General features: G+C 42.4%; 1 protein-coding gene across 1 annotated transcript in view; it reads right to left on the bottom strand.

Moving 5' to 3' along the window:
- Positions 1-11,709, bottom strand: part of FANCI (Fanconi anemia complementation group I) — a 62,837-nt gene extending 51,128 nt beyond the window's left edge. Inside the window, exons 1-3 of the mRNA XM_005694969.3 lie at positions 11,591-11,709; positions 8,879-8,981; positions 3,502-3,574 (exon numbers count right to left, since the gene is read on the bottom strand). Coding sequence (XP_005695026.2) covers positions 3,502-3,574; positions 8,879-8,962 — 157 coding nt within the window. The 5' untranslated portion in view covers positions 8,963-8,981; positions 11,591-11,709. The remainder of the gene's footprint in view (positions 1-3,501; positions 3,575-8,878; positions 8,982-11,590) is intronic.

The following is a 20,929-nucleotide window of genomic DNA, read 5'->3' as shown; positions in this document are numbered from 1 at the left end:
GACAGACATTCTAAGAAAACTATGAACGATATTCCTTGTGACTACAGATGCAAAAATCCTCAACAAAATATTAGCAAACTAAATTCAGCAACATAAAACAAAGACTGTACTCTCTAACCAAACTGGATTTAACTCAGTAACACAATACCGGTTCAATGTATGAAAATCAATTTCATATACTGCATACATAGAATAAAGGATAAAAATCACATGATCACCTCAGCAGATACAGAGAAAGCATTGGAAAATTTCAGTACTGTTTCATGATTTAAAAAAAAAAAAAAAAACACTCAACAAACTAGGAATAAAAGGAAAACTCCTTAACATGATAAAGGGCATCCATGAAAAACCCACAGCTAACAACATACTTACTAATAAAAATCTGAAAGATTTCCCCCTGAAATCAGGAAAAAAAAGGATGTTCACTCTCAGCATTTCTATTCAATATTGTACTGGAGGTTCCAACTAAGGTAATTGGATTAGAAAAATAAAAGGCATCTAGACTGAGAAAGAAGTAAAGTTACATATATTTAAAGATGACATAATTTTGTTTATAAGGGATCCACAAAAAAGAAACTACTAGAACCAATAAACAAGTACAGAAAGGATGCAAGATATGAGATCAATGTACTCATCTACTGTTTCTATACACTAGCACTGAACAATGAGAAGACTAAGAAAAGGATCTCATTTACAATATCACTCAAAGAATACTTCAGAAAAAATTTAATAAAAGTAGTGCAACACTTGTACTCTGAAAAGTACAAAATCTTGTTGAAAGAAATGAAAAAGAACCTAAGTAAATGGAAAGATATACCATATTTATTAATGGAAGACATATAAAGATAGCAATACTTTTCATAGATAGATTCAACATAATCCCTACCAAACACCCAGTTTCCGTTTTTGCAGAAATTGACAAGCTAATCTTAAAATTCGTATGAGAACTCATGGGACCCAGAATATCCAAACTAATTCTAAAAAAGAAAACAGTGGAGGACTTACACCTTGCAATTTTAAAGCTTACCACAAAGCTATTCTAATTAAGACAGTGTGGTGCTGACACAAGGAGACACATGTAGATCAAGAGAATACAACTATGAGTCCAAAAATAAACCCTTGCGTTTATGGGCAATTGATTCTCAATAAAGGTACTACTGAAAATGGGAAAAGAGATTTCCCTGGTGGTCTAGTGGCTAAGATTCTGTGCTCCCAATGCAGGCGGCCTAGGTTCAATCCCTGGTTATGGAACTAGATCCCACATGCTGCAACGAAGACATTCCACAGCCAGATAAATAAACAAATATTTTCTAAAAAAGAAGGAAAAAAATGGGGAAAAATGAAGCTGGACTCCTACCTCACATCATATACAAAAATTAACTCAAAAATGGATCAAAGTTATAAAGGTAAAAGCTAAGATTATAATCTTGAAAAGAAAACACAAGAAATCTTTTTAAGAAATCTTGAAAAGGTATAAATCTTTGTATCTTTGAATTAAGCAATGATCTTTTAGATAAAAACCAAAAGCACAAGCTACAAAAAATTAAGTAGACATCAAAATTTAAAACTTCGTGCATCAAAAGATATCATTAAAAAAATGGAAAGAACCTAAAATGGAAGAAAAACTTTGTGATTCATACATCTAATAAGGGACTTGTATCTAGAATATTTAAATATTACAACTCAGTAATAAAAAGACAACCCAATTTTTAAGAGGTCAAATAATTTGAACACACATTTCTCCAAAGACATACAAATGGTCAGTAAGCACAAGAACAGATATTCAATATCATTAGCCATCAGCAAAATGCAAATCAAACCCACAATTAAGATACCCCTTCACACTCACCAGAGTGTCTAGAATGAAAAAGACAATAACAAGTGTTGACAGAGGATGTGGGAAATGGGAATCCTTATTCAGTACTGATGGGAACATGATGTAGCAGCTTTGGAAAACAGCTCATCAGTCCTCAGACACTTAAACACAGAGTCACCACGCTGCTGCTGCTGCTGCTGAGTCGCTTCCCTGTGTCCAATAGGACCCAGCAATTCTACTCTTAAATATTCACCAAACAGAAATGAAAATGTGTTTACACAAAAATTTGTAGCAGTATTCGTAATTGCTAAAAAGTGTAGATAACCTAAATGTCCACCCATTCATGAATGGAAAAGTATGATCTATTCTGATAATGGAATATTATTCAACAAATAAAAAGAAATGAAATACTGATACAGGTTACAACATGGATGAATCTTAGTAACCTTACAGGAAGTAAAAGAAGCCAGTCACAAAGGACACATATAGTATGATTCCACTTTTATGAAATATCCAGAATAGGCAAATCTGTAGACAGAAAGCAGATAAGTGGTTTCTTAGGGCTGGAGTGGATCAGGAATTTAGGAGGTGACAGCTAAGGAATGCAAGGTTTCTTTCAGGGATAATAAAAATACTCAAAAATTGTGACAGGTGTGCATCTCGGTGAATACATTAAAAGCCACTGAATTGATATTTTAAGTGGGTGAATTTTATGATGTCAATTACATCTCAATAAAATAATGTATACTTTAAAAGGGTGAATTTATGGATTATATCTCAATTTTGTAAAACATCATCATTAGCTAACTATTGGTCCTTCACAGCACTGACTTGACAGGATTAAAATAGTTATGAGGCAGTTTCCATAAATATTTGATAATTCATGCTACTTTGAAACTCAGATTTCCAAATCTATGATTTTAAATAAGGTAAAAATAAGGTTAGTTACAGAAGTGGGAGCCATGATAATCTGTTCCCAGTTTTACTCTTATAACTTTCACTTAGTATACACAGGCAGCAGCTCCTGATTCTCCGTTACTTCCTGGTCTCTGATATTTCTACAAAACAGTCATTTAAAAAGCTTCCAAATTTTAAATATGTGTTTTTGAACCCTTGCAAGGCAAGACCCAATTACTTGAGGGGGTAAGAAAAATAAAACAAGTTAAAATAACCTGCTAAGAGTCTAAAGCCACTTTTAATTTGTGCTTATAGAATTTTATTCTACTACAATTTATAAAATGATTGTGAGTTACAATCTGTACCAATATAAAACTGGCCCTTGTACAAGATACAGAAACAAATATTCCCCACTGGGAATTAAGCATCCCTAAACAAGTCAACTACGATATTCCATTTTGTTAACTTAGAGCTCCCTAGCCTCTTGTTAAACACAGATTAAGTATTAAACACTGCCATTCTCCACAAGCTTAAAAGCACAACTAAACCAAACCATATTTTATGAAGTACACCCTTTACAGGTTCAAAAACTAGCAATACAATCTCAGATACCCACTTCTACCTGCCTTAGAAAAATCATTTAAGTCCACAAGATAGTGCTATTGATTCTGTAAAATCCCCCAAACAGAAAAGCTTCAGTGGGGCTTCAAGCAATACGAAAAGTAGCAACAGGAGCCAAAAGTAGACCAACGTGCCAGTGAACCCCGAGAGAGAAGTGGCATTATTACCTTTGAAGATGGCTTTCAGTAGTGCTCCAGCAGCTTTTCCTTTCACTGCCTGATTCTGAAGGAGGTCAGTCAGCTACAAAGAAAGGACGGAAAAGGTACAAGTCTGGCAACAATTTCCCTATTTGAATGACCTAAACTCACAATATGAAAAACACTCATCTGTCAGAATCATATCTTTCAGAAGTTCCAGGCATCAAAAATTCACGTATGTATTCACATTATAGCAGGGTGGATTATAAGATGATACTGGGCTGTCAAGACGAAATTTATTCATACGTTCATTCTACAAACATTTATTAAGTATTTAATCAGCACTAGGTATTGAGCTATGTTCTTGGGGATATACATTCATTCAACAAATACTCTTTGAATATGTTCTTCCTCAGCATTAGGTATACAATGCTAGACAAGACATGAACAAGACAGACATAGTCTGACTCAGTTTACAGTAGGACAGAAGGAAAAAGGGTAACAGGACAAAAAATCAGAAAAAGAAATGGTTGAAAAGCCTGAAACAGACAGTAATTGAGGAAAGGGAGGCAACTTCCGCTAGAGTAGTCAGGGAGAAAGCTTCTCTGAGGTGGAGGTGAGGTGGAGGACATTTCCATACAGAGAACTGGAGGATGAGAAAAAGCTGGTAATGCAAAGGGGGAAAAGGAAGACACTTCAGATGAAGGCACTGTTACACGCAAAGGTCCTGAAGGAGCAAGGAGTTTGGCAGGTTGGATGGCCTGAAAAAATATTTAGAAGACCAATTTGGATGAAAAATAGTAAGGAAGAGTGGCACAAGGTGAATTTCGAGAGAACCAGATGATAAGAATCTTGTAGGCCATGGTAGGAAGTTCAGATTTTTGTCGAAATGCAACAGAAGTAACTAAAGAGAAAAGAGGAGGGGGACATGATAGATGTTAAAAAAAAAAAAAAATCAGTCTTCCTCCTGTGGCAGAAAATACACTGTGGAAGGGTTTAAGAGTGAAATAGAAATAAGCTAGGAGATTGCTACAGTGATCAAGAGAGATAATGGCCTACATTGACATCATCAGAGAAGTCATGAGTTGAATTGTGTTCCCCTCCAAAATTGATGTTTAAGTTCTAATCCCCAGCACCTCAGAATGTGATTTTATCTGGAAACAGGGTCATTGCAGGTGTAATTAGTGAAGGTGAGGTCATATGGGTAGGCCCTAATCCAGTATGACTAATGTCCTTAGAAGAATGGGAAACTTGGGACAGAAACACATACACAGCAAGAATGCTATGTGAAGATGAAGGCAGAGACCACGGGTGGGTGACATGAGGCCAGGAATGTCAAAGATCGTCAGCAATCAACCAGAAGCAAGGCGAGAGGCGTGAAACGGATAAGCACAGCCCTAGCAGGAACCAACAATGCCAACACTGTGATCCTGGGCTTCTAGTCCTCAGAACTGTAAAAATAAGTAGCTACTGCAGTTTGTAGTACTTTGTAAGATGAAGTACAGGTGGTCCCCAACTTAAAACAATGGATCAACTTAGGATTTTTCAACTTTACAGTGGTGCAAAAGTAATACACATTCAGTAGATATTATATATCAAATTTTTATCCTTTCCTGGGCTAGTGATCAGCTTTGGGATCACAAGGATAAGCAACCAATACACTTACAATGATTCTGCACCCATGCAACTATTCAGTATTTCACTCTCAGAACAGTATTCAATAAGTTACATGAGATATTCACGACTTTATTAAAAAACAGGCTGTTGGATGATTTTACCCAACTGAAGACTAATCTTGGCACATTTAAGGTAAGGTTAGGCTACAATGTTTGGTAGGTGTATTAAATGCATTTCCGATTTACCATATTTTTCAATGTATAATATTTTCAACTTAAAATGGGTTTATTGGGATATAACTCCATCTTAATTTGAAAATCAGTACACTGAAGATATATTTGAGAGCTTGATCAGGAGGACTTTACTGTGGTCTGAATGTTTATGTCCCCCAAAATTCACGTGTTGGACTCTTCAGACCCATTGTAATGGTATTTGGAGGTGGAGACTTTGCCAGGTGAATAGGAAGAAGGACGAAACTCCCACAAATGGGATTAGGGCTCTTATGAAAGATCCCACAGAGCTCCCAGGCTCCTTCTACCATATGAAGGCACAATGTGAAACCTGAAATCCAGAAGAAGGCACTCACTTGACCATACTAGGACCATCATCCAGGACTTTCGGTCTCCAGAACTAAGAGAAATAATTGTTGTTATAAGTCACCCAGTCTACTGTATTTTGTTATAGCAGCCTGAATGGACCAAAACAAAGACAGATTTCCTCATGGTTTAGAAGTGAAATGGCTGTGGTGATAAAGGAAAAAGAGAAATCAAGGAGAACTCAAATTTCTGGGTTAAGCAACTAACTGGGTAGATGGTGACACCATTTACTGACATGGTGAAAATTTGGGATTAAGCAAGCATCTAAATCTTCCAGAGGGCTTGTTCAAACAGAGACCTCCACTTGCAGTTTCTGATTTAGCAGATCTGATGCGGGGCTCAGAACTACTATTCTAAGATATCCAAGTGGAGATGTCAAGTTGATAATTGGATATGCCAAAGTAGAGCTCAGAGAGGAAAGAGGTCAATGGGAACATGTAAGATCATCCAGGGAGAAAATGTAAAGATAAAAAAAGCACAAACATTCGCGATTAACCAGCAGCAGCCAGCAAAACCTGAGAAGATGAGGTTAATAACATCCAGACAAAGGACTATCATAGAGGCCAAAACCAATAAAACAGTGAATTTGATCTCTTCTACAGGTGCCTGGTCTTTCTGACTGGATTTCATCTCTCCCTTCTTAAATACTTAATAAGGAAGTAACTGACTGCTCCGCCTGGAACCTCCAATAGCCCTTGACATAACCCTTATTAGAGAGAGGTTCCCAACCAGGGGCAACCCCCTCACCCCCCACCCTAGGCAGGGTATGCAGGGCAATGTCTGGAGACATTTTTAGTTGTTATAACTGGAAGGGTGCTGTCACCTAATGGGTGTAGGCCAGGGATGCTATTAAACATCCTACAATGCACAGGACAACCTCCCTCAATAAAGAATTAGCCACTCTAAAATATACAGAGTGCCAAGGCTGAGAAACCCTGACTCTTCTTGAAAAAATTCAGTTTTAAGAGAAGGCAATGTGGCATATGGGGAAAAAAACTGGCCCCAGAATCAGAAGACCCAGATATGAATCCTCACTTTGCCATATATTAGCTTTACAACCTCAGGTTATTTAACCTCTGTTATGTGTGTTTATTCCCTACCTCAAAGCACTGTTAGAAGGATTACATTAAATGACAGGTAGAGAGGACGCTGCACAGGGCTAGTGCACAGCAGGTTCTAAACAAATGTTAGCTCTCTTCCACTCCTCCTCCCTCTAGTTAAATGATCTGCGGTCTTCGTTTCTGACCTTGCAGTCACCTTTTCACTGCATTTTAAAATGCAAAAGTAAACCAAGTGTATGTTAGTCACTCAGTCATGGCCGACTCTGCGACCCCATGGACTGTAGCCCACCAGGCTCTTCTGTCCAAGGGATTCCCTTAGGCAAGAATACTAGAGTGGGTTAGCCATTCCCATCTCCAGGGCATCTTCCCCACCCAGAGACGGAACCCAGGTCTCCTGCACTGCAGGCAGATTCTTTACCATCTGAGCCACCAGAAAAGCCCCAAGTAAGATTAAGTATCCTTGCTATGTTGGAAGGCTTAAAATTTTTTCGTTTAGTGGACAGACTGGAACAACCAAGTTAATGGCACCGTCAAAAGAGATTTTTATAAGACGGGACATTTCTCATTTTCTGTTGTTTGATGCTTCCTCATGAGTAGACTGAGTTTATGTATTCTTGGCCAGAATACAAGTCATATTGTGTCCTTCTTGGAGTATCACACCTGGAGGCATGTGATACCATCTGTCCTTCACTGGCAGTATGAGTCTGATCACCCAGTCAAATGTGTTGCCTGATTTTCCCACTTTATTATTATTTTTTCCCCTCCCTTTGCAACCAGTATGCAGTTTGTGGAAGAAACTTTAAGACCATGCAAGTATCGTGTTCCTCATCTAACTTTCTCTTGTATAATGAAAAAGCCCAGAAGCAACCTCTGATATCAGGTTCTCAAAGTCAGCATCACCAGGCATGACACATCACAAGCCCGATGATACGACGCAGTGAAAAGGCATGGAGCCCTTTCTGTGGTCTTTTTGCTAAGGATGCATGTCCTGAGTCCAACCATGAGACACATCAGACATTCAGCAAAATAATGGATCAAAACTCTTCAGTGTTCTCAAAAGACGGAGAAAGACTGAGGAGCAGTTGCAGATTGCAGAAAATCAGGGGAAAATGACAATTAAGTGCAGTGTAGGATCCTGAGTGGGATTCTGGAACATTAAAAAAAAAAAAACAAAAACGGGTATCAGTCAAAAAACTACCAGGTAGGGTTCAAATAGTCTTTAGCCTCACTAAAGGTGTTGTACAAATATTAACTTCCTGGTTCATAAAATTTTACTGAAATTATTATGTAAGATGTTAACACTGGGGAGAGAACTATATGGAAACTCTACTATTTTTACAACTTTTCTGTAAGTCTAAAATCAGTTCAAAATAAAAAGTTCAAAAAACTTCTCCCTGGATTTAGCATCCACTGCAGCTTCTGCCTGATCTAATCTTGATCATGACTGTTGCCAAATGACGATTTTCTAACTTTATGGTAAGCAAGAACCTTTCTCACCATTTATTTATTTTTATTATCAATATGGACTCACAGATTTATTATTTCAGTGGTTTATAATTCATAACTGAACTTGATTATTTTGATGTTCACATTTCACCAATGGAAGCCCCTTCAAGCTGTCTTTATCAGGTTTAGGGCATCAATGTTGTATTTTATAAAAAGCACTTGGAAGCTTCCCTTATGTATGTACATACATTATGTAATATATACGCTCTAAAACAATTTGTGTAGCACTGGGACTATCTAGCTCTTACCTCTGATCGCTAAACGTTTGGTAGAAGCCTCCTGCAAAACTATCTGGGCCTGGTATTTTTGTTGAAGTATAACTGCTAACTTTTTTTCTTCTAGGAAAACTGATCTGTTTAAGCATTCCATCTCAAATTGGGCTGATTTCATTAAACTGTATGTTCCCAAGAAATTATAGTTGTATAAATGTACACAAATGCCCTTAAGTAGTCCATATCTCTTCCTCTCCCCCATATCTTTACATCTATGAGTTGTTATCAAATAAACCCTTGTCTCCTAAGGAGAGTGGGGGACAGATGAAGTGGCAGAATTAATTCTAACACATCCCTTGCATCTGTCATCATGCCTGGCATCTGCTTTTGGCAGAACTTGCTTCCCAATACTCACATCATCTTCTTTCACGGTTTGAAGAAATTCCTGTAGGCCATCTGCTGTTTTTTCTGCTGCTAGAGATAAAATTTTCTGGTCCATTGTTGCACACAGCAAGGAACTGAGAAGGAAAAACATCAAGAGCTGGATAAAACTACCAAGAGTAAACAAAATTTTGATTTTTTTCCCCTTCTCTACTTGTTAACTGAGTATTTCAAATATGTTATGTACACAATGGGTACTCAACAGGCTAAGGACTACCAACTGTAGGAGCAGGTGATTCTTACCAAACCAAAGAATCTAGAGAATCCCCTGGAATTTCCTTATTAGAAAGCTGTAGTCTAATCAAGTCGTCTCATAATTCAGTTGTTCACATTTTCTTTTTTAGTATCTACCCATTATGCTACCTAGAACAAAGCTGTCATTTACCAGTACTGCAAATATATACAATTATCTACACATACACAATAAATGAATAAAGCAATAGCACTGTAAATGCATTTATACCAATTAAATGGTATAAAAATAAATGAGAAGTTAACAAGGCTAAGAAATAAATGTGTGCTCAAACATCAAGCAGGCTTCCCAGCAAAGGAAACCTTGAACTGGAATTTGAAGATTAAATTTAGATAGTCACCAGAACCACATGGTGTACATTACTGGGAAGGAAAGTACTGTCAACAAAGGCATTCATAAGAGAACCCAAAAAACTTACTCGGGGAAAATGAGTATGTATCCTGAGGTAGACAGTTCAACTAGGGGAGCAGTGAGAAGGAAGGCTAGTAAAAGGGTGGGGCTAAACTGTGCAAGATCTTAAATGTCGAATTAAGGAAGTTAGACCTTATTCTGTAAGTAATAGTGACAAAAAGTTTCTGGAGTAAAAGAGAATCTGACAAGACTGAAACAGTGTTTGAGGAAACTAAATATGGCATCAATGCGCAGATTAAAGCAAGGAGAGAATAAGGAAGAAGAGCAGAGGCTAAGAGGCTACTGGGAGCTATTTTAGTGGTATTGACAAAGGCTGGTGTTGGGGGCTGACTCTGGGGAGTACAAAGGAAAGGGTGAAATGGAAGCACATTAGGCAGATAGGATTTAATGAGTAGTGAGTAGCTATGGGAGTATTACGAGAAGAGGGCAATGCAGACTGGTGGAAAGAAAACCTCCTCCTTTATTTCCTGCTGTTTTCAATCTCCCTAAATTATACCATCATCCACCCAGCTGCTGAAACAAGAAACCTGGGCAACATTCTTAACCACTTTACCTTCATCCTTCACATCCACTACCAAGTCCTATGTCCCCAAACATCTCTCAAGTCTACTTCTGAGATCCACTGCTGCCACATTATTCCAAAGTCACCATCATCTCTCACCTGAACTACTACACAGCTTCCTAACTCATTCCCCACCCAGCAGCTAAAATGTCTTTGAAACACAAACCAGATTTGTGATTCATCCTCATCTTAAAAACTATTCGGTGGCTTTCCATTATTAGTCCAAAATCCTGACATCAGGATATAAAGGTCTGGTCCATGTTAATTCCCTTTCATCACTCTATATTCCAGCTACAATGATCTGCTCAGTCCTTCAAACCCCCAAGTTCCTTCTGCCACAGACAATTCCACATGATTTTCTGTCTGGAATTTATATAAAAATAAATACCCCTGGTTTCATCCCCTGCCCATCAATCTTTTTATTGTTAATTCCTAAAAATCCTTCAGGTCTCAGCTCAATCCTACACTCTTTTACAAGCTCAGTCTAAACACTCCCCTATTACATTCTTTCAAAGCAACTGTAATCTCTCACCATCACCACACTTTTAACATTACACTTATTATTAGATTAAGAACTACATCACAAGCTCCAGGAGGGCTGGGGGCCATCTCTGGTTTTGTTTATCACTCAATCTCCAAGACTTGGCACAGTACCTAGCTCATAATAGGTGCCCAATAAATATTTGTGGGAAAAATGACATTGATCCTCACACCAGTCCTCTGAGGTTGGTGCTAGTACTCCCAATTCAGATGCAGATCTTTTGGGATTCAGAGAAATTAAGGAACGTCCCCCAAGGTTAGAAGGCTAGTAAGTTGCAGAAGTAGAATTGAAACCTAAGTCTGTCCAACTCCAGACCCCAAAACCCATGCTTTTACCTACTACTGGGGACTCTTACCTACGATCAGCCCCTCTATTAGGGGCTGAGTGGTAGTAGAGGATTCAGAAAAGACATACCAACCAAAAGAGACGTCCAGCCCTAAAGGGAAGATACTGAACTCCTTCTATCTCAGCAGGTACATTGCTAACTTAGTCCTAAAACCAGAATTGAGTAGCACACAGATAGGTGGCTGTTAAGTCCCAGTGCGGATAGCAGACTCCTTGCCAAGAGGCCCTGAGGTTAGTGAGGCACCGCGGAAGGGAGACGCCGCGGGTTTAGCACCCGGGCTTCTCGGAGAGCGAGAAGCGAACACAGAGAAACTACAAAACAAGGCAGCTGGGGATGGTCGCTGTGACCGAGCTACAAAGGCGAAATGGGTTTAGAGAAATGTCTCAGACGTAGGAGCTGAACGCTGAAGGAGAGGAAGAATTTAACCAGAGGGCCAAGGGTGTAGGCCGCCCGAGGAGCGGGAAAAGCTAAAGGCCGCAACGGGAGACCCCAGCGCACAGACTCTTTCGGGCCAAGGAAAACGCCAGAACGCCATTCGGAAGGGGCGCCGTCCTGTCCTCCCGGACCCGTTACCTCCCGGGAGCTAAGTCCCACGTCCCCTGCAACGCGCGAAACTCCTCTAGCTGGTCACTTCCACCTCAACGCAGCCACCGAATTCCAAAAAACCCGCTCAATCTTCAGTTTCCGTCCTTCCGTTACCCTGAGCAACGGGCCCCGCCCCCCGCGGCTTATTTCCGGTACCCGGGAGCTCGTGCTTGGAGCGTACCATTAAGACAACTGGGGAGGGGGGGAGCTGTGGCCTCCTGGGACGTTCCCACTCAAAGTCGTGGTGGGGGGCACAATCTCCGAACGCTAATTGGGGATCTCAGAACAAGCAGGGAAAGTGTGGCTTGGGCATAGTCACTACGATGTCTTGACCAGTTAAGGCCTTCTTGTATACTACTGGGGAAAGAGTCAGTGAAAGAGGCAATGAATCAAGTAATGGCTTGTTGCATGGAAGTGCCTGGAAGGGAGAGAAAGGCGTCCTACTCCTTGTGCCAGAGGAGATGCCAGTTGCCCCTGTAAACGAAAAATAAATGTTGCGTGCAATTCCTGTTCTGCAGGAATCAAGTCTGTAGCCACTGCAGTCTCTGGTCTCAGTGTGCCTGAGGGGAAAACAGGAAACGTTCTGTGTTTGGAATGTACTGATCCTTAGATAGTGAAGATGCACATCTGAGGAATAATTTAAATGCATTCATTGGAAGGACTGATGCTGAAGCTGAAGTTCCAATACTTTGGCCACCTGTTACAAAGTACCGATTCATTGGAAAAGACCCTGATGCTGGGATAGATTGAGGGCAAGAGAAGAAGGGAATAACAGAGGATGAGATGGTTGGATGGCATCTCTGACTCAATGGACATGAGTTTGAGCAGACTCCAGAAGATACTGAAAGACGGGGAAGTCTGAGGTACTGCAGTTCATGGGGTCGCAAAGAGTTGGTCGCGATTTAGCGACCCAACCAGATTCTTGCATCTTCCTACACAGAGAAGAGCATTTAAGTCATTAACTTGAAATGGCTGGGGTTTTGGGTATGATCTGTTATCTTTTGACGTTCAATTTGATGGATGGATTTCCCACCCATCCATCCGCTGCAAAAAAATCTCATATATATCCTCCCTTAAGGGCTAGGTTGTTTCCTGGGTTATCGTTCTGTGTAAGGTCCCTGGATAAAACTTAACTCACTTTTAGGTTGTGTATTTTTCTTTCAGTTGACAGCCCTAAAATGTAAGTCCCATGTGGCTAGGGGGGTTATGGCATGCAAAACCTCAGCATTTAGCACAAAGTCTGAGCTACAGTCTATGAAGTTGCAAGAGTCAGACAAGACTTGCAACTAAGCCACCACCACTGGCAAAGCAGTAAATATTTGTAAAATAAACAACTGACAGTAGAACAAAGAGCAATGGAGGGGAGGTTTGAGAGCCTGTGTTAGGTTGAAGGGGCAGCTTGTGCAAAGGGTCCGATGGCAACAAGCAATCAAGCCCCCGGCTGGCTCAGGAGATAGAGGTGTTTTGGATGGAGGTGGAAAAGCAGTCTTTTTCACATCAGGAGCAAGTGAGGAACAGCTCAAGGGGAAGGGCATTATTGTACTCACTTTGCGGAACGATATTTCTGGCAGGTGAGTGATGCAGAGATTATTCAAAAGAGATGATGGAGGTGAGGAAGACTGAAGTCAGGATCCCCTTGCTGCCACTGCCGCTGCCGCTGCTGCCGCTGCCGCTGCCGCTGCTGCCGCTGCCGCTGCCGCGTCACTTCAGTCGTGTCCGACTCTGTGCGACCCAATAGACGGCAGCCCACCAGGCTCCCCCGTCCCTGGGATTCTCCAGGCAAGAACACTGGAGTGGGTTGCCATTTCCTTCTCCAATGCATGAAAGTGAAAAGTGAAAGTGAAGTCGCTCAGTCGTGTCCGACTCCTAGCGACCCCGTGGACTGCAGCCTACCAGGCTCCTCCGTCCATGGGATTTGCCAGGCAAGAGTACTGGAGTGGGTTGCCATCCCCTTAGGGGGCTCTAAATTGTCCTGAACAAAGGTGGTGGTGGCCCAGGCTTGGGAGAAGGTGGGAGGGGTTGAGGAATATTTAGGCTTGAGTGACAGGGGTGGAAGTGGGTGATACTGCCAATGAACCGACACACAGGGAAGGATGCAAGTTTGAGGGCGATAATGTGGCTTTTAGACTTGGACTTGCCAAGTGTGAGACCATGGGATGGCATTGGAAGGAATGCTAAGATGGGGGGGGTATTCAGTCTGGAGACTGACTCCCAGTCCCCAGGGGTGAAATGGATCTACTTGGCCAGTTCTGGAAGAAATATTGCTGCTGGAAGAGAACAATGCCTCTCAGCTGTCTACTACTTGCTCACAGCCCTTCGTAAGCACTTTATTACTTCTACCATATCCCTGGCCCAGTGTTGAACTGTGATGTGTGGCTAGAGGGCTTCCCTGGTGGCTCAAACGGTTAAGAACTCACCTACAATGCAGGGGACCTGGGTTTGATTCCTGGGTTGGGAAGATCCCCTGGAGAAGGGAATGGCAACCCATGCCAGTATTCTTGCCTGGAGAATCCCATGGAAAGAGGAACCTGGCAGGCTACAGTCTGTGGAGTTGCAGAGTCAGATACAACTGAGCGACTAAATACAAACACATGTGGCTAAAGCACAGCAGCTGAGTTGGAAGATTATTCCTGAGGGGACTCCCTTAGCTTTCCAAGGAAGAGAATTTACCTTGTGTCCTCCCCACAAAACCACCCTTCCAGGATGCTTCTGGGGAAGGGCCAGCAGCCATGAATTTGTGTGTCTGTGTAGCTCAAACAGGCTCGTTTTCAGCTTCTATTTTTGCATTCCCAGGTGCACTTGCTGCATTGCCTGTTTAAGTATTTACCTACTGGCATTGACAACTAGAGGGGCTTGCCTCCTCTTTTTGCATGATCATATCATCTGTATTTCCTATTAGTGCTCATGGGTGTTATGTATGCAAAGGACGAGAACAGACTTAGACTCATGACAGTTTTCCACCCCGGTGCAAACTTCCTTACTAAGCAACAAATCTTACCCATCTGCTTCAACCGCCTAGACTCCATACACTGGGCAGCTAGGCATACACTGATTCTAGAAAATATAGCCAGTTAAACACAGGTTTGCAACGTTGGAACTACATGCTTTGCAGACCTGGTTCATGTTTGGGTAATAATATTATAGCTGCTGATATTTGCAGGGCTCCAGAGAAAAAGTACAAATGGAGGCCCCGTGTCACTTCCCACTCAGTCCTGCAGTGTAAGGGCCTTCATATGCCTGCACGTGGACACTCAGTCTGAAAATCCACACCACATCTCTCCCTGAAAGCTGCCCTTGGCTACCCTTGACTACCTTTGGGCTCAGGGCTGTACACACTAACAGGTCCACTCCAGGAAGGGTGAACTTAGGAAGAAGTCTGTATAGCCTGAGCTTGGAGATGTTTGGGAAGGTACCCCAAGCATGGTCTAAAGAGGGTATGTGGGCTTCAGAGGATATACCCTTCAAGTTCCTTGGATTCATCATCATCAAAGAAGGGGGCCATTGAGGCACCACTAAGCCCAAGCACTCCAGTTGCCTGGGTTTAAGAATGACATTGCTTGAGGGAATAATCAAAGTAGCACATAAAAAAAAATTTTTTTTTTTAGAAGAGGGAGCTTCCTTGGTAGCTCAGTGGTAAAGAATCCACCTGACAATGCAGGAGACGTGGGTTCGACCCCTGATCCTGGAAGATCCCACATGCCAGAGAGCAACTAAGCCAGTGCACCAAAACATTTGGACACCCAAATGTCCACCAACAGATGAATGGATAAACAGAATGTAGTATATCCATAAGCTGGAATACTATTCAGCCTTAAAAAGGGAATGAAATCCTATCACATGCTACAACATGGATGAACCTACATGGACATGTTAAGTAAAATAAGTCAGTCACGAAAAGACAAACACTGTATGATTCTACTCATATGAGGTATCTAAAGGAGACAGACTCCAAGCAAGAGAAATTAGAATGGAAGGGGCTTCCCTGGCAGTCTGGTGGTTGGGACTCTGAGCTTCCACTGCAGGGAATGCGGGTTCAGTTCCTGTTTGGGGACCTGAGATACCGCATGTGGTGCAGCACACACACAAAAAAAGAAGGTAGACGGTGGTTGCTAGGGGCTGGGGAGAGGGGAGATTTGGGAGCTGTTGTTTAATAGGTGTAGAGTTTCAGTTTTATAAGATGAAAAAGTTCTGAAAATCTGTTTCTCAACAATGTGAATGTACTTAACACTACTGAAGTGTGTACTTAAAAATGGCCAAGGTTTGAAAAAGATATTACTATCTGGGAAGTTCAAAGGATTATTAAGAAGGACCAGCTGACTTCACTCTGAAGAAATTCTGATTTAGAAGGGCTTAAGTTCAGAGATTTAACAGCTCACTGTTTGTATTCCCAGTGTCTAGAGAAGTGGCACATAGTGGGTGCTTCAGATATTTGTTAAATGGGTGCAAAGTTATGAACACATCCTTAGAAAAATAGGTTTTTTAATTATTTTAATGAAATAAATTTCAAAATGAAAATTTTAACTTAGGGACTTCCCTTGTGATCTCGTGCGTGTGTAGTCGCTTCAGCTGTGTCCAACTCTGCAACCCCAGGGACCGTAGCCAGCCAGGCTCCTCTGTCCATTGAATTTTCTCAGCAAGAATACTTGAGTAGGTTGCCATGCTCTCCTCCAGGATATCTTCCTGACCCAGGGATTGAAAGCTTGTCTCCTGAATTGCAGGCAGATTCTTTACCACTGAGCCACCAGGGTAGCCCCTCTGGTAGTCTAGTGGTTAAGAACTCAGCTTGCAATACAACGGGCACAGGTTCAATCTCTGACCGGGGAACAAAGATCCTACAAGCCTTGCAGTGTGGCAAAAAAATAAAATAGAGTTACCATAAGATCCAGCAATCCCACTCCTGGGCATACATCCAGACAAAACTATAATTCAAAATGATACATGCACCCAGATGTTCATTGCAGCACTATTTATGATAGCCAAGACATGGAAGCAAAATACATGTCCATCAACAGATGAATGGATAAAGAAGATGCGGTACGTACACGTTAATACAGTGGAATATTAGCCATAAATAGAATGAAATTATGCCATTTGCAGCAACATGGATGAACTGAGAGATTATCATACCAAGTTAAATAAGCCAGGCAAAACCAAATATCATATATCACTTATATGTGGAATCTTAAAAAAAAGTTTCAAATGAACTTATTTACAAAACAGAAGTCGACCCACAGACATAGAAAACTAACTTACAGTTACCAAAGGGGAAAGAGGGAGGAAGGATAAATGAGGAGTTTGGGATTAACATAAACACACTACTATACATAAATAATCACCAAGGACCCACTGTATAGCACAGGGAATATATTCAGCATTTTGTAATAACTTACAAAGGAAAAGAATTTGGAAAAGAAATGGCCTATATTTGGCCTATATGGTGGCTCAGTGGCAAAGAATCCACCTGCCAACACAGGAGACACAAGTTCAATCCTTGGGTTGGGAAGATCTGTTGAAGAAGGAAATGGCAACCCACTCTAGTGTTCTTGCCTGGGAAATCCCATGGACAGAGAAGCCTGATGGGCTACAGTCCACGGGGTCACAAAAGAGCTGGACATGACTTCACGGCTAAACATAGCAATATATATATATATATATATTCATATGTATATATATGAATCACTTTGCTTTACACCTGAAACTAATAGATTATAAATCAACTATTCTTCAATTTGAAAGAAAAAGAAAAAGCCATTGTCACCAATCTCAAGGCTTCAACACAGCCAATCTTCCCTAATTAAGTTTAACCATTTTTTTCTTCATGAAGATTATTTCAAAGTTTCCTATCTCCTCCTTTATGCTCAGCAGATGACCTGAACTTTATACCAAATCTTTAAACTCACGGTCATCAGCACAAATTCTTCTCTTTGGCTTCTTGTAGTGATGGGAGAGTGTTCAACCAAACTGGCTATATCTAGTACTTCTGGTGGAGCACTGAATCCTTTTCTCTTCCATCTTCTCAGCAAGAAACTCACTTACTGCCACTTCCCCCTCTCTGAACTTGGTCCTTGTTGTTGTTCAGTTGCTCAGTTGTGTCCGTCTCTTTCCCACCCCATGGACTGCAGCACACCAGGCTTCTCTGCTCTTCACTGTCTCCCAGAGTTTGCTCAAACTCATCTTTATCCTCTCCCTTTCTATGCCTTCCTTCCTATACACACTGCCATGACAAGATACCATAGACTGGGTGGCTTAAACAAGAGACTTTTTTTTTTTTTCTCACAGTTCTGGAGGCTGAAAACGTGAGATCAAGGGGCTAGCTTGGTCAAGCTCTGGTGAGGACCCTCTTCCTGGCTTGCAGATTGGCCAGTTTCTCATTATGTGCCTGAGGCCTTTCTCCACGTATTCACATGGAGAGAGAGCGAGGAAGCTTGGCCTGGGTCTCTTCCTTTTCTAAATAAAGGCATTAATCCCATGACAAGGGTCCCACTGGCAAGATCTTATCTAAATCTAATCACCTGTCAGAGACATGGCCCTTTACTACCAACACATCGAGGGTTGGGACTTCAATGTAAGAACCTGGTGGGAGACACAAACATCCAATCCATAGCAAATACTAGTGTGTTTTTCTTTAGTGGTGGAAGTTAAAACCGACCTGCCATCTGAAAGCACCAACTGGTCTTTCCCTGTATTGATGTGTTGCGTGCGTGTTCAGTCATGTCCGACTCTTTGAGACCCCGTGGACTGTACCAGGCTCCTCTGTTCATGGAATTTTCCTGGTAAGAATGCTGGAGTGGGTTGCCATTTCCCACTCCAGGGGATCTTCCTGACCCAGGTATCAAACCCAAGTTGCCTGCAACTCCTGCATTGCAGGTGGATTCTTCACCGCTGAGCCGCCACATACTGTTAAACCTACTAATTTGAAAATACTCTGTGAACAACATATTGGTTGATTTCACTCTTCCACTTCTCGTTACTTTCATCTCTGGCACCTCCACTGCCACAGGGCAGACACTTTTTCATGGGATGAATAAGCATGCCTCTTGGAAACACCGGAGCTTTTTTTAAATAAAGATTTTAAAGTTTATTTTTAACTGAAAGATAAATGCTTTACAGAATTGTGCTGGTTTCTGCCAAACATCAACATGAATCAGCCATAGGTATACATATGTCCCCTCCCTCTTGAACCTCCCTCCCACCTCCCTTCCCATCCCACCCCTCTAGGTCTTTAGAGAGCCTGGTTGAGTTCCCTGAGTCAAACTGCAAATACCCATTGGCTATCTGTTTTACATATGGTAATATATGTTTCCAAGTTACTCTCTATATACATCCCACCCTCTCTTCTTCCCCTCGTCCATAAATCTGTTCTCTATGACTATGTCTAAGTACAGGAGCTTTTTATTATTTATTTTTAATTATTATTATTATTTTTTTGCTACACTATGCAGCTTGCAGGATCTTTAGTTCCCTGACCAGGGACTGAACCAGGGCCCACGGCAGTGGAAGCATGGAGTCTTAACCATCGGACCGCCAGGGAATTCTGCGGAGCTTTTTAGAGCACAAGGTGACTGCCAGTCCTTGTGGGTCAGCCCACACTAGTTGAGGGACTCTCATCACCACTGTGTAATTTTAAAGAAGATGTAGAATGTCCCTCAACCTGGGTTTTCCCACTTCTCAAAGCTGGGGGGGTTTGAGGCTTGGCCACTTGCTGGGGTCCTCCTTGGCCCAGGGGAATTAGTACTGACCAAGAGAGAATGGCAACGACCAGACTCTTGTCCCCAGAAGCTGCTCCCCAGAAGAGGAGGCCACCTCACCTTCCCCAGGAGCTGGGGGCAGGTGTGACTTCCCTGGGCCGTCACACCAGTGTCACTCTCACTTCTGGAGAAGAGGGCAGCCTTATGCAATGAACAATGAGAGGGCTTTAGAGGAACCAGGACTTGACTCTTTTCCAGCTGTGTGGCTTTGGGCAGGTCCCCTCACCTCTCGGGACTCAGAGTTCCCTGTTCTGTGTAAAGAGGGGATTTACTCTCTACTTCACATCAGAAAGGACTGGATCAGATAATGCTGCTAAAGCCCCTGCTGCAGTACAGAATGGGGGCACGGCGAATGCAAGCCCCTCCCTCTGTGCCTCTAGCCTGGCAGAGAGAGCCGAGGAGCCCACAGGGTCTGCCGATGCAGCCTGCACAGGGCAGTGTCCCCACTCACACAGCGGCACCATTGTTCCAGCCAGAGAGGCTGGACGTGAACGTGACTCTTGGGAGCGGGGAGGGGCAGGGCAGAGGCACAGAAGGGCTGTGAGCAGAAGAATGCCACAGAAAGGTCTGCTCCTCACACAGGGCCTTGTGGCCTGTTGGCATCCTGAAAATCCCCACTCGGGTCAGGGCTGTGCCATCAACTCGAAAGTGTTCTTGGTAGAAAGGAATATTCCTCATGATGGAGTCCATCACCCAGTTTGTTTGTTTGTTTTGTAATTTGTATTATTATTTTTGGCTGTACCATGTGGCGTGCAGGATCTTCGTTTCCCCTACAGTGGAGGTGTAGAGTCTGAGCCACTGGACTGCCAGGGAAGTTCCCATCATCCAGCTCTGACACAGCCTCTTCTGCGGTCTCTGGGCTTCCCGGGGGCTCAGTGGTAAAGAATCTGCCTGCCAATGCAGGAGACTCAGGTTCGGTCCCTGGGTAGGGAAGAGGCCCTGGAGAAGGAAATGGCAATCTGCTCCAGGATTCTTGCCTGAAAAATTCCATGGACAGAGGAGCCTGGTGGGCTACAGTCCATGCGGTCGCAGAGTCGGACATGAACTGAGCACACATGTACGCTTCCGGGGTCTCTATGTTTCCTTCCCACAGGGCAGCTTGAGCTCTCACCACCGCTTCCTTCTATTATTGCCCTCACGCTTTGTGAAGTGCCTGGGGGAAAAAAAGAAATCCAAGGACGCATCTCTATCAGTTTGCTAAAGCTGCTGTAACAAAGTACTATAGACGGAGAGGCTTAAACAACAGAAATTCATTGTCTCACAATTCTGAAGGCTAGAAGTTTAAGGTCAAGATGTCAGCAGGGCTGGTGTCTTTTTTTTTCTTCCTCTTCTTCTTTTTGGTTATGCCACATGTGGCTTTTGGGATCTTAGTTCGTTGACCGGAAATGGAACCTGGGCCCTCACAGTGAAAGTGCAGAGTCCTAACCACTGGACTGCAAGGGAGTCCCCAGGGCTAGTTTCTTCCAAGACTTCTCTCCTTGACTCGCAGCTGGCACCTTCTTCCTGGATCTTCACGCCGTCTTCCCTCTGTGTGTGTCGGCGTCCACATTCCCTCTTCTTATAAGGACACCAGTGATTT

This window comes from Capra hircus, chromosome 21, assembly GCF_001704415.2.
Source record: "Capra hircus breed San Clemente chromosome 21, ASM170441v1, whole genome shotgun sequence".
Taxonomy (NCBI): domain Eukaryota; kingdom Metazoa; phylum Chordata; class Mammalia; order Artiodactyla; family Bovidae; genus Capra; species Capra hircus.
The sequence above is the reverse complement of the archived record's forward strand: the minus strand, read 5'-3'. Positions and strand labels throughout refer to the sequence as shown.